At 36.8% G+C, this 14396-nt stretch overlaps 1 protein-coding gene across 2 annotated transcripts in view; it reads right to left on the reverse strand.

The window, feature by feature from the left end:
• Positions 1-6478: 6478 nt before the first annotated feature.
• Positions 6479-14396, reverse strand: part of ANKMY2 (ankyrin repeat and MYND domain containing 2) — a 188091-nt gene continuing 180173 nt past the window's right edge. For both annotated transcript variants that reach the window (XM_053714121.1, XM_053714120.1), the window contains exon 10: positions 6479-7144. In XM_053714121.1, the coding sequence (XP_053570096.1) occupies positions 6951-7144 (194 nt within the window). In that variant the 3' untranslated portion in view covers positions 6479-6950. The remainder of the gene's footprint in view (positions 7145-14396) is intronic.

Genomic DNA, 14396 nt, shown 5'->3' on the forward strand with positions numbered 1-14396 from the left:
TTTGGCCCCTCCTACCATAGCTGCCAAGTCACGCACTCATCCTCAGGCATACTTCTCTGACATGCTACCTATGCAGATGTTCCCACACTGCTGAGTGACACTTGAGTAAATCTCGGTATTCAGCTGCCTTTCTTTAGTACAAGTTCATCTTATTCTGTCCTTAACCTCTCTAAGCAGGATTACTTCTCTACTCTCTTCAAATCCAAAACATCTGTTATCCACTTTCAATACCCTTCTCTGCCCACCCGCACCTCCTACAACAACATTTTCACCCAGCTCAAGATTTTTCCAGCCACTTTAACAACAAAATAGATTCCATCAGAAAATAAATCATCTCTTAATGTACTACCAGCCTCCAACACTCTCAACAGCTTGCAATCATCCAAAACCCACAAAGCCACAAATTCAGCTCTTTTGCCTGTTACTGAGGAATAGGTTTCTGCCCTTATAATTGTCTTCTGACCTAACTACCTGGCCCCTCGAACCCACTCCCTTACAGCTACTCATCTTCCTATCTCCTACCCTTACTGCTATCCTCACACACATTTCCTATCTCTCCCTTAGATCTAGTATATTTCCCTCATCTCTTAAACATGCACTAATCACACCTATCCTCAAAAACTCTTCTCTAGATTCAACGTCCCAATCCAATTACCACCCTGTTTCCCTACTTCCCCTTGCCTCCAAACTTCTGAAAAGGCTAGTATATAAACGTTTGCACTTGTGCCAACAGAAGCAGGCTGGACCTTTTACAGCAGCCCAGCTCGCTGAACACTTGGACAGGTGGCTTTTGATCATTGTGTATTAGCGGTACATAGAGAAGGAACACAAACAAAAACGCCCCAGAAGGCGGCCCTCTTTGGCTCAGTTTGAGCATAGCGAGCTGGGCTGCTGTTTAAAGGACCAGCCTGCACTACTAGGCACATTTGGGTGCCGCTTCTCTTGTGAGTACCCAGCTTTCATTTCCATATTGTATACATCTCTTATTATACTGATATATACATGTTTTTTTTTGTTTGTGTTCCTTCTCCATGTACAGCTAATACACAAGGATGGAAAGCCCCCTGTTTAAGTGTTCAGCAAGCTGGGCTGCTGTAAAAGGTCCAGCCTGCTTCTATTGGCACAAGTGAGTGCCTTTGGCACATGTGAGTACCCTGCCTCTAGTATCTTTTTCCTGCAAATTTATATTACTGATCCATACATGTGGCGCCTCTTTTTTTGCTCTTATATTTTCTAGAACCATCCGAATTATTGTGTTAAAGAGTGCTTCCTTCCGTGCGACTGTTACTTTTCCTTTATGATTTCCCTGAAATCACGAAGATTGCTTGGGATCCTTTGAAGATTGGGACTTTTTTCCAGCATTTGGGACTTTCTGGTCATATCTTTATACATTTATATTTACATATATTTTACTTAGTACACTGTGTTTTTTTATTGGGGAACACCATTATTTTCTCTTTTTCATATATCAACTGCATTTATCCCCACCTCCTCAAATCTGTACCATAGTACCATTTGTATAGCGCCTCCTATTGGTTAGCTTAGAGATAACCATTGTTGGAGTATATAAACGTTTATCACATTTCCTGATATTAAACTCCCTCATTGATCCATTGCAATCTGGATTAACCCCTAACACTTTACAAAGACAGCAATTGTTAAGGTTACTAATGACCTACTTACAGCACAATTAAAAGGCCAATTCTCCCTGTTAATTCTTCTCAATCTGCCTGCAGCCTTTGATACTGTTGACCATCCTATCTTGCTCCAAACCCTCCAATCCTTTGGTTTGCGACACAGCCCTCTCGTGTTTCTCTTTCTACCTGTCTAACCGTACCTTTAGTGTAGCCTTCTCTGGTGCATCTTCTGCCCCTTTACCGCTTTCAGTTGGGGTATCACAAGGCTCTGTCCTTGGCTCCTTCTCTTCTCAAACTATACGTCATCATTAGGTTTCTTAATAAAGTCCCACGGGTTTCAATATCATTTGTATGCAGGTGACACCTAAATCTACTTCTCTGCACCAGACCTATGCCTTTCCTTGCTAACTCGTGTCACTAACTGTCTTTCTAAAATGTAATCTTGGATGTCCTCTCACTACCTTAAAGAGACAGTCTAGTCAAAATTAAACTTCTATGATTCAGATAGGGCATGCAATGTTAAACAAATTTCCAATTTACTTTTATCATCAAATTTGCTTTGTTTTCTTAATATTCTTTGATGAAAGCTAAACCTAGTTGAGCTCATATGCTAATTACTAAGCTCTTGAAGGTCGTCTCTCATCTCAGTGCATTTGACAGTTTTTCACAGTTAAACAGCTATAGTTCATGTAAACCATATAGATAACATTGTGCTAACTCCTATGGAGTTACTTATGAGACAGCACTAGATGGCTAAAATACAAGTTTGTCAAAAGAACTGAAATAAGGGGTCAGACTGCAGGGGCTTAGATACAAGGTAATTACAGAGGTAAACATTATATTAATATTTCAGTGTTAGTTATGCAAAACTGGGGAATAGGAATAACATAATTTATGTAAGAACTTACCTGATAAATTCATTTCTTTCATATTAGCAAGAGTCCATGAGCTAGTGACGTATGGGATATACATTCCTACCAGGAGGGGCAAAGTTTCCCAAACCTCAAAATGCCTATAAATACACCCCTCACCACACCCACAATTCAGTTTAACGAATAGCCAAGAAGTGGGGTGATAAGAAAGGAGCGAAAGCATCAAAATAAGGAATTGGAATAATTGTGCTTTATAAAAAAAATCATAATCACCACAAAAAAGGGTGGGCCTCAAGGACTCTTGCTAATATGAAAGAAATTAATTTATCAGGTAAGTTCTTACATAAATTATGTTTTCTTTCATGTAATTAGCAAGAGTCCATGAGCTAGTGACGTATGGGATGATAAATACCCAAGATGTGGAACTTCCACGCAAGAGTCACTAGAGAGGGAGGGATAAAATAAAGACAGCCAATTCCGCTGAAAAATAATCCACACCCAAAACAAAAGTTTTAATCTCAATAATGAAAAAAACTGAAATTATAAGCAGAAGAATCAAACTGAAACAGCTGCCTGAAGTACTTTTCTACCAAAAACTGCTTTAGAAGAAGTAAACACATAAAAATGGTAGAATTTAGTAAAAGTATGCAAAGAAGACCAAGTTGCTGCTTTGCAAATCTGATCAACAGAAGCTTCATTCCTAAACGCCCAGGAAGTAGAAACTGACCTAGTAGAATGAGCCGTAATTCTTTGAGGCGGGATTTACCCGACTCTACATAAGCATGATGAATCAAAGACTTTAACCAAGACGCCAAAGAAATGGCGGAGGCCTTCTGACCTTTTCTGGACCCAGAAAAGATAACAAATAGACTAGAAGTCTTTCTAAAATCTTTAGTAGCTTCAACATAATATTTCAAAGCTCTTACTACATCCAAAGAATGTAAAGATCTCTCCTTTGAATTCTTAGGATTAGGACACAATGAAGGAACAACAATTTCTCTACTAATGTTGTTAGAATTCACAACCTTAGGTAAAAATTTAAATGAAGTCCGCAACACTGCCTTATCCTGATGAAAAATCAGAAAAGGAGATTCACAAGAAAGAGCAGATAACTCAGAAACTCTTCTAGCAGAAGAGATGGCCAAAAGGAACAGAACTTTCCAAGAAAGTAATTTAATATCCAGAGAATGCATAGGTTCAAACGGAGGAGCTTGTAAAGCCCTCAGAACCAAATTAAGACTCCAAGGAGGAGAAATTGACTTAATGACAGGTTTTATACGAGCCAAAGCCTGTACAAAACAATGAATATCAGGAAGATTAGCAATCTTTCTATGAAAAAGAACAGAAATAGCAGAAATTTGTCCTTTCAATGAACTTCTCCTGAGATTCCCAAACCCCCTGCGCTGTCAGAGATCCCCATACAGCTCCCCAACCTGTTAGACTTGCATCTGTTGAGATCACAGTCCAGGTTGGAAGAACAAAAGAAGCCCCTTCACCACCTCCACGGGAGGCAAAGTTTGTAAAAACTGAATTGTGGGTGTGGTGAGGGGTGTATTTATAGGCATTTTGAGGTTTGGGAAACTTTGCCCCTCCTGGTAGGAATGTATATCCCATACGTCACTAGCTCATGGACTCTTGCTAATTACATGAAAGAAAAAGGGATTATCTATCTTTTTTAAAAAGAATTCTAGGAGTAGACTGTCCCTTTAAGCCAAATCTCTCCAAAACTGAGCTCCTTATTGTGCCCCCTTCTTCCAAAATCTCTACCCCTCATGCCTGATGTCTTAGGGTCACACTTGACTCAGATCTTTCTTTCACTTCTCACATACAGGCTTTGACCATTTCCTGAAATTTCTACCTTAAAACATCTCCAGAACTTGCCACTTCCTCACACAACTAAGATTTTAATCCTCTCATCATTTTGCACCTTGACTATTGCAATTCCATCATCTCTGATCTAAGCTGAGCTTGAGAAAGGCTTTGAAGCCGAAACACGTTGATACCCGATCACCCTCACACAGATTTGCAGGACACAAGAGCAGCACCTCCATCCAAAAACTTCAAAGAACTTAGCCGGACCGGTCACTGACCGGCAGCAAACGGAGGCAGAAGAACAAACAACTGAAGCGGTAAAGATCTCACACCTCACGAACAAAGTATCAGGAACCAACATCCTTTAAAGAGCTAAATCGGTCACTGACCGACAACACATTAAGCGGTCACGGGAACCGCAGGAAATATTCACACGTCAGTGTGAATCACCACGAAGATTAACATCATCCTTTGCTTACTGCAGGTGGAACTTAGACTGCAACAAGTCATCACAGCGGCATATATTTAACCGCTAGAACGCTCAAACATCACGACTCACCTAGGAATCAAGGGAATCAAACAGCGGCATATATTTAACCGCAATATTCTCCAACAAAAATAGTGTCATCAGACGGATACACTAAAGAGAATCAAACAGCGGCATATATTTAACCGCAGTATTCTCCAACGCACAAAGTGTCATCAGACGGATACACTTAAAGGTACTATAAAGCGTAATAAATACAGCACTATCCGCATTAATATAATATAGTGAACCATCACGTATACCCGGCCTAAACTGTAAGGTTAAAACGTTTTAAAACCTGAACTATTAGAAGTAGACAGAATGTCAATAACACTGTAACTCAATGTGGCACAAATAACTTCAATGTATTAATATCTTTTTATCATTTTATATATTTCTATCGTCATTTTATGTACTTAATACTTCAAAGCATTTTATATTTCTTTTAAAATTCACGTATCCTCTGACACCGGTGTCAATATTGTGTAAAGTGTATACTTATATATATTTTAAGATTTAATAAATTGTTTTATAATCAACAGCATATTGGCATTTATTTTATGTAAGGAGTATATTATTAATACTTAGTCACACAAATAGAATAGTTGAGATCAATAGCATTTATTACGTAGCAATTTAGGCTATTTAAACTCAAAGCGATACTTATATAACCAAGAATATCAGGATAGTAACACGTAGTTACAGGGAATCAGCATTCATTTGCGCCACCTACCCCCACCTCAGCTTATTTCTATAAAACATTGGGATATAGTTTTATAAGGTGTGCATTATTCCCCTCCTTACTTACAGTCTAATCACTATCCCAAACACATCATCTCTGATCTCCCTACCTGCCGTCTATCTCCTTTACAATCCATAATGAATGCCTGTGCCAGGCTGATTTTCCTTACAGGTCACTCTTTTTCTGCTGCACCTCTCTGCCAATCCCTTCACTATCTTCCTCTAGCCTCCAGAATTAAAAACACTAAATCCTGAGTCTGACATTCAAGGCCCTCAAAAACACTTCTCCCCCCTATATCTCAGACCTTGTCTCCAGATACTCTTCCCTCCCGTCCCCTTCTGCTCATGACCACCTCCTCTCTTGTCACCTCCTAACACTCCCGTCTACAGGACGTCTCCGGAATAACCCCTATTTTGTGGGACTCTCTGCCTCACTCCACAAGCCTCTCCCCTAGTTTTGAAAATGTCAAGTTCTCCTAAAAGACTCTACTGTTCAGGGATGCATACAATATATGTTAACCTTTGCTCACCTCAGTTTGTCAACCCTTGAACACCTTAGTATGTAAGCCTACAAGCCCAGCTGTTTGGTAGATCACCTTTATGAGTGTTGATTTACAACAGTGCAACTCCTGGCAGGACCCTTTACCCACTCGATCCCTATAAATTCTACTTTATATATACCTATGTTTATAGCATTGTGGAATCTGTTGACGCTCAACAAATAACTGATAATAACAACAATATTAATAATTATTGTAAGAGAAATCCTCATAAAAAGGTATAATCTATTTATGAGACATATAGCTTGCCAGGGTTGTGCAATCTAGAATTAGCCACTAGAGGACAGGCCTGTATAGCATAAGACTTAAAAAAATATTCAAAAAATAAAATTTGTCACTTCATAAAATTTATTTTTATGAAAAAAATGGTACATTTTGCAACGGTATAATTTTAGCATAAATATCAATAGGTTTTGAAATGAGCCCATGCAATTATATAGAATGTGTACAAAAATATATTTCAAGTAAAGTTGAAGCCTCACTACCTATTTCCTTTACACCACAGCTCTGTTTATTTCTTTATGTTTTAAGCCACAAAATACAGAAAACTTTCTTTGTACTAAAGTAGAAGGGAATTTAATTTAAAAGCTATTACAGATTTTACATATTCACTATTTATTGTATTTAAATCCAAATATTCTGTTTATTGTATAGCGTACAAATGTACACACATCCATACCTTGCACAAGACAAAATGTTTGACAGTGGACAGACTTTGTAAAACTAAACAAATAGGTAATGTGCACCCTCTAAACAGAGATCCTAGCGTTTAATACTTTCTAGGGTAATCTGCAGCGGTTAATCACTCTTCGGTTTCAACAGGCGACTTGATTTCAGTAGAAGGGCCGTCTGAGAGAGAGGAGCAAGAAGGATCCTTGATAACTTCATCTTCCTTAATCGCAGTTGATGGGGAATGCGATTCTGTCTCTTTAGATGTTTCCTCTTCACAGTTCAAAGAACCTTCAGTTACTGCAGAGCATTCCGTGTTTTCCTTCTCTGAAAGGTTATGGCATCATAGATGAAAAAGGCAAAATGAACAGTTAATACTATGATCCAAAAGCCATCACACACAAAAACATCAGAAAATGTACCTTATGTATACAGTATGTACCTTATGTATACAGTATGTACCTTATGTATGCAGTATGTACCTTATGTATGCAGTATGTACCTTATGTATACAGTATGTACCTTATGTATACAGTATGTACCTTATGTATACAGTATGTACCTTAAAAAATAAATAAATAAAGACCAATTCATATAATATATTATACCTTAAAAACCAACATGCTCTGGTGGATTGCAAATAAACTCCTATCTGTTTAAAACATGCAAAAAAGTTAAACATATAGGTAAAGTCCTGCTTGGCTGCCACAAGCATTGCAGCTCCTGGAAAAGATGCAGGAAGTGACTTGTTACATGCAACTGCCGCTTTGATTATCTCACTGGCCATGTCCTAATCAGGGGCCACAATGCTTGCTACATATTATAGGCCATGTAATTGTTGAATAACTGATCTTAACTAACAAACTTTAGCATATAAATATTTGGATTAGAATGTCCCTTTAATATGAGGTGAGCCGCCCCAGTGTAGGGGCAGCTGCACGTAGCCACCAATCAGAGGCAGTTTCCTGCTCAGCAACTGTAAGTTTTGAATGTTAATATTTTCGCAAGCCAACATACTAAAGCACTAAGCAGGTTCAGTTATAGTCTACTCATGAGCTCAGATAGGAGACTGGTGTAGAGTACAATCATTTATTTTACAACTAGTGGGTGGGATAGAAGCGCTGTGGCTAATGAGGGACATTGGTGCACAGTGATACACCTCACTGTTTGTTTTCAACCACTATGCGATTTTAACGAGAGAGAGAAAAAAACTACATAAAAGGAAAATACTTTAATAGACCTTGAAACAAACCTCATAATATGCATAAAGAAATCTAGAATATGGTTTAATATAAACATTGGTGTGTTGGGTTAATAAACTATGCGCTGTGGGGGTAAAAGCTAGGGAGTCTCGAAGAAGTAATCTCACAAACTTCAAAGTGGGGGTAAAATCTGGATTGGATGAGACTCTTAAGCGCTTGTGCTTAATTACCCAATAAGGAAAGATAGTCTTACTATGTAGTTGGATTCAATGAGATCTATTTATTTTTAGAATTATAAATACATACAATAAAATTTAAAACAATAGAAATTGATTCTTAAAATAAATCTAACTGGTTGGCCAACCATACAGTGTGAATAAAATGATATAATATGTTTTCCAATCCCTGTTACTTAGTGTATTATACAAACATATCTGTATATTTGAATTTTTGAATTTTGGTTTAATTGCAGATATTTTTTATGGATTTGATATAGTGGACTTGTGAAGAAGTATGGTATCCACAAAGAATATTTGCAATATTAATTCTTAATTACCATATTTACCATATTCGTTTGTTTAAAGCTGAACATACATAATTAAAATAGCGTCAATGGTATCAACAATATAATTAAAATAGCGTCAATGGTATCAACATTAGTAACAAATAATAAAAATGTGAAACAAAAATAAAGTGATACAGTAAAAATCGTATAAGTTATGAAAGATAAAGTCTTTCTGCCGTGATCGTTAGAGTAATTGTTAATTGCTTTTTGTTAAAAGCGCTGTTGTTAAGTCCTCCGTAGGGATAGTATGTGTGGGCGTGCTGCAACACGTTTTTGTGTAATTGCTATATATGTTGCGATTATAAGTCACTGTTAAGTAGTTTTGGTTATCTGTCCTTCACATTAACTTCCTTAGTTGGTGTAGGTATAATAAATCTTACCCGTTGTTTCTTTTGGGATACTTTGTTTCTGGTCTAGTTTCTTTTTGTACCCAATTCAATCTTTACTGTGATGAATGTGGATCGGAAGCCGGGATAGCCGCTGCCGGTGTTGTAGTCGTTTCAGTATGTCGAGTTGGTTTGTCTCTGCGATTACACACACTTGAAGAAGTAGATGCTGTGGTATTGTGGTAGTGTGCTTTAACCGTTAATCCTTTTGTCAGATGGCTGGGCTTTTTGCCCGGTTCAGGTTTTCAAAACCTCTTGAATTGTTGCGAATGTGTTCTGTTTAGATCCGTACTCTATTTGTTTCAGAGTATCTGATCTGCAGGTGTCCACAGGTTTCTTTAGGCCCAATTATTAGGTAAGCTATTTCAGTTGTTCTTGGCGGTCCTTTGAAAGGAGGACTAGGTGCTTTGAAGGTTGTTCTTGAATGCTTCAGAATATCTTTCAAGCGTATTTGTTGGTCCGTGGTTTGATGTAGTCTTGGCGGTCCACTTCGAAAGTGGACTATGAAAATGTTCAGTGTAGCAAGGAGTAGGCAACGCGTTTCAGCTGATTAATACAGCCTTTATCAAGCTGCTTGATAAAGGCTGTATTAATCAGCTGAAACGCGTTGCCTACTCCTTGCTACACTGAACATTTTCATAGTCCACTTTCGAAGTGGACCGCCAAGACTACATCAAACCACGGACCAACAAATACGCTTGAAAGATATTCTGAAGCATTCAAGAACAACCTTCAAAGCACCTAGTCCTCCTTTCAAAGGACCGCCAAGAACAACTGAAATACCTTACCTAATAATTGGGCCTAAAGAAACCTGTGGACACCTGCAGATCAGATACTCTGAAACAAATAGAGTACGGATCTAAACAGAACACATTCGCAACAATTCAAGAGGTTTTGAAAACCTGAACCGGGCAAAAAGTCCAGCCATCTGACAAAAGGATTAACGGTTAAAGCACACTACCACAATACCACAGCATCTACTTCTTCAAGGGTGTGTAATCGCAGAGACAAACCAACTCGACATACTGAAACCACTACAACACCGGCAGCGGCTATCCCGGCTTCCCATCCACATTCATCACAGTAAAGATTGAATTGGGTACAAAAAGAAACTAGACCAGAAACAAAGTATCCCAAAAGAAACAACGGGTAAGATTTATTATACCTACACCAACTAAGGTAGTTCATGTGAAGGATAGATAACCAAAACTACTTAACAGTGACTTATAATCGCAACATATATAGCAATTACACAAAAACGTGTTGCAGCACGCCCACACATACTATCCCTACGGAGGACTTAACAACAGCGCTTTTAACAAAAAGCAATTAACAATTACTCTAACGATCACGGCAGAAAGACTTTATCTTTCATAACTTATACGATTTTTACTGTATCACTTTATTTTTGTTTCACTTTTATTATTTGTTACTAATGTTGATACCATTGACGCTATTTTAATTATATTGTTGATACCATTGAAGCTATTTTAATTATGTATGTTCAGCTTTAAACAAACGAATATGGTAAATATGGTAATTAAGAATTAATATTGCGAATATTCTTTGTGGATACCATACTTCTTCACAAGTCCACTATATCAAATCCATAAAAAATATCTGCAATTAAACCAAAATTCAAAAATTCAAATATACAGATATTTTTGTATAATACACTAAGTAACAGGGATTGGAAAACATATATAATTTTATTCACACTGTATGGTTGGCCAACCAGTTAGATTTGTTTTAAGAATCAATTTCTATTGTTTTAAATTTTATTGTATGTATTTATAATTCTAAAAATAAATAGATCTCATTGAATCCAACTACATAGTAAGACTATCTTTCCTTATTGGGTAATTAAGCACAAGCGCTTAAGAGTCTCATCCAATCCAGATTTTAATATAAACATTACCATAACATATATGTACAGAACAAAACAAATATATATATAGAATTTAAAACTGCGGGGAAAAAAGCCCCAAAAAAACACACTGCATAATTAAAAGATAAAAATATTTACATGTTTGACTTGAAATAACATTTCATCCCTTAATTCTTGTGTTTTTTGTAATGTTGAAAAGATTATGTTTATTTTAGTAATGTTCTAGTGACCTTTGAAGGGAAAATTTAATTAACAAGAGATGGCACGTTTCCAATGACATTTGAAATTAACCGATACCCTTTTCATTCATCTCTGGGGAAACCCAGATATCTGTCATAACAATTACAGTCCACAGTAAATTTATCCTACTTTATCTGTTAATATGACAGGAATATCTTAAGCATTTCTCAGACTGAAGACTTGCTCTCATAATACATTTATTTTTACATTAAAGTGCTTTTCTACAAATATGCAAAGGGACTGATAAATGAATCCTGTTCCCATCTCATATTCATCCTTTTTAGATAAAAGCTGCTTTGTATGTTTCACTTAGACTATCCATTTTCTTGCTTTATTTAAACCCTTTTTTCATTATTTATATACTGAAAAAAATATTGACATAAGAATGATATTGAACATCTCTTAGTTTTGTGTAAAACTGTTTTTGTCCTACACTCCCTAGTGAGGCCATAAAGCAAAATTCTGTGACTTGCAAATGTTGTAAATCCTAACTGGTTCAGACAATTTGCAGCATTTTGAAAACCTAGGTTACAGATTTCCCTTAAAAAATCAACAGTAAACATTAATAAAATAATAAAAAAAAAGTATGCTTAAAGGGGTATGAAACCCAATTTCTTCTTTAATAATTCAGATACAGCATGTATAATAGGATAATAGGAGTAAATTGGACAGTTGCTAAAAATTTCATGTTCTATCTGAATCATGAAAGAAAAAATTTGGGTTTCATATCCCTTTAACTGATAAATTTGTTTATTTCATGATAGTGAGAGTCTTTGAGATCATTGCATATGGGATTACACTCCAGTCCACTAGGGGAGGAGGCAAAACACCCCTACATACTAGAGCTTTAATCCCCCCCCCCCACACACACTTTTCCAGAATCCCTCAGTGATACATATGGCCAAGTAGAAGAACAGCAGGAAAGAAAAAGTTATGCAAATGAAGTGCAAAACAAGTTCTGCCAGAAACTGGGTTAAAAACATAGGTGGAGCTTGTGGACTCTCAAAGGGACAGTCAAGTCAAAATTTAAAAGAAATTATGATTCCTATGGGGCATGCAATTTTAAACAACTATCCAATTCACTTTTATTATCAAATTTGCTTCTTTTCTTTTGGTAATATTAGATGAAAGCTAAACCTAGGTAGGCTCATATGTTAATTTCTAAGCCCTTGAAGGCCGCCTCCCATCTCAATTATTTTGACCGTTTTTCAAAGCTAGATAACATTAGTTCATGTGTGCCGTATAGATAGCATTGTGCTCACACCCGTAGAGTTACTTATGAAAGGACACTAATTGGCTAAAATGCAAGTTTGTCAAAAGAACTGAAATAAGGGGGCAGTCTGCAGAGGCTTAGATACAAGGTAATCACAGAAGTAAAAAGTATATTAATGCAACCGTGTTGGAAAACTGGAGAATGGGTAACAAAAAGGGATTGTCTATATTTTTAAACAATAAAAATTCTGGAGTAGACTGTCCCTTTAACATCATGAAATAAATTAATTTATCTGGTAAGCATAAAAACATAATTTATGTAAGAACTTACCTGATAAATTAATTTCTTTCATATTGGCAAGAGTCCATGAGCTAGTGGCGTATGGGATATACAATCCTACTTTAAAATGCCTATAAATACACCACTCGCCACACCCACAATTCAGTTTAACGAATAGCCAAGTAGTGGGGTGATAAAATAAGGAGTAAAAAAGCATAGAAAATGAGGAACTGGAAAAATAATTATGCTTTTATACAAAAATCATAGCCACCATAAAAAGGGTGTGACTCATGGACTCTTGTCAATATGAAAGAAATGAATTTATCAGGTAAGTTCTTTCAAAAATTATGTTTTCTTTCATGTAATTGGAAAGAGTCCATGAGCTAATGACGTATGGGATAGAAATACCTAAGATGTGGAAGTCCACAGAAGAGTCACTAGAGAGGAAGGGATAAAATAAAAACGTCTGTTTCCGCTGAATAAATGAAATCCACAAAAAATAAGTCTCTCATAAATTTCACAAAAGCAGAAGAATCAAACTGAGACAGCTGCCTGAAGAACCTTTCTACCAAACAAAGACTGCTTCAGAAGAAGCAAATACATCAAAATGGTAAAATTTAGTAAATGTATGCAAAGAAGACCAAGTTGCTGCTTTGCAAATCTGATCAACTGAAGCTTAATTCTTAAAAGCCAAATAAGTGGAAGCTGATCTAGTAGAATGAGCTATAATTATCTGAGGCGGAGACTGTCCTGCCTCCAAATAAGCCTTGTGAATCAAAAACTTTAATCAAGATGCCAAAAAGATGGCAGAGGCTTTCTGACCTTTCCTAGGACCAGAAAAAAACCCAAATAGACTAGAAGTCTTCCTGAAATCTTTAGTAGCTTCGACATAATATTTCAAAGCTCTTACAACATCCAAAGAATGTAAAGATCTTTCAAGAGTAATCTTAGGATAAGGACACAGGCAAGGAACCACAATTTCCCTACTAATGTTGTTCGAATTCACAACCTTAGGGAGAAATTTAAACGAAGTCTGTAAAACAGCCTTATCCTGATGAAAAATCAGAAAAGGAGATCCACAAGAGAGAGCAGACAATTCAGAAACTCTTCTAGCTGAAGAGATAGCCAAAAGGAACAACACTTTCCAAGAAAGTAGCTTAATATCCAAAGAATGCATAGGCTCAAAAGGATGAGCCTGTAAAGCCTTCCAAACTAAATTAAGACTCCAAGGAGGAGAGATTGATTTAATAACAGGTTTGATACTTACCAATGCCTGAACAAAAACGTGAATATCAGGAAGTTTAGCAATCTTTCTATGAAATAAAACAGGAAGAGCAGAGATTTGTCCCTTCAAAGTACTTGCAGACAAACCTTTATCCAAACCATCCTGAAGAAACTGTAAAATTCTAAGAATTCTAAAAGAGAATTTATGATAAAAACACCATGAAATATAGGTTTTCCTAACCCGATAATAGATCTTCCTTGAAACAGACTTACGAGCCTGTAGCATAGTATTAATCACTGAGTCAGAGAAACCTCTATAACTAAGCACTAAGCGTTCAATTTCCATACCTTCAAATTTAGCGATTTGAGATCCTGATGGAAAAACGACCCTTAAGACAGAAGGTCTGGCCTTAAAGGAAGTGGCCAAGGTTTACAACTGGACATCCGGACAAGATCCGCATACCCAATCCTGTGAGGCCATGCTGGTGCTATCAGAAACGCATGCAATTGTTCCATTATGATCTTGGAGATCACCCTTGGAAGAATAACTAGAGGCGGAAAAATGTAAGCAGGTTGGTAAAA

The sequence above is a fragment of the Bombina bombina genome, chromosome 5 (assembly GCF_027579735.1).
Source record: "Bombina bombina isolate aBomBom1 chromosome 5, aBomBom1.pri, whole genome shotgun sequence".
Taxonomy (NCBI): Eukaryota; Metazoa; Chordata; class Amphibia; order Anura; family Bombinatoridae; genus Bombina; species Bombina bombina.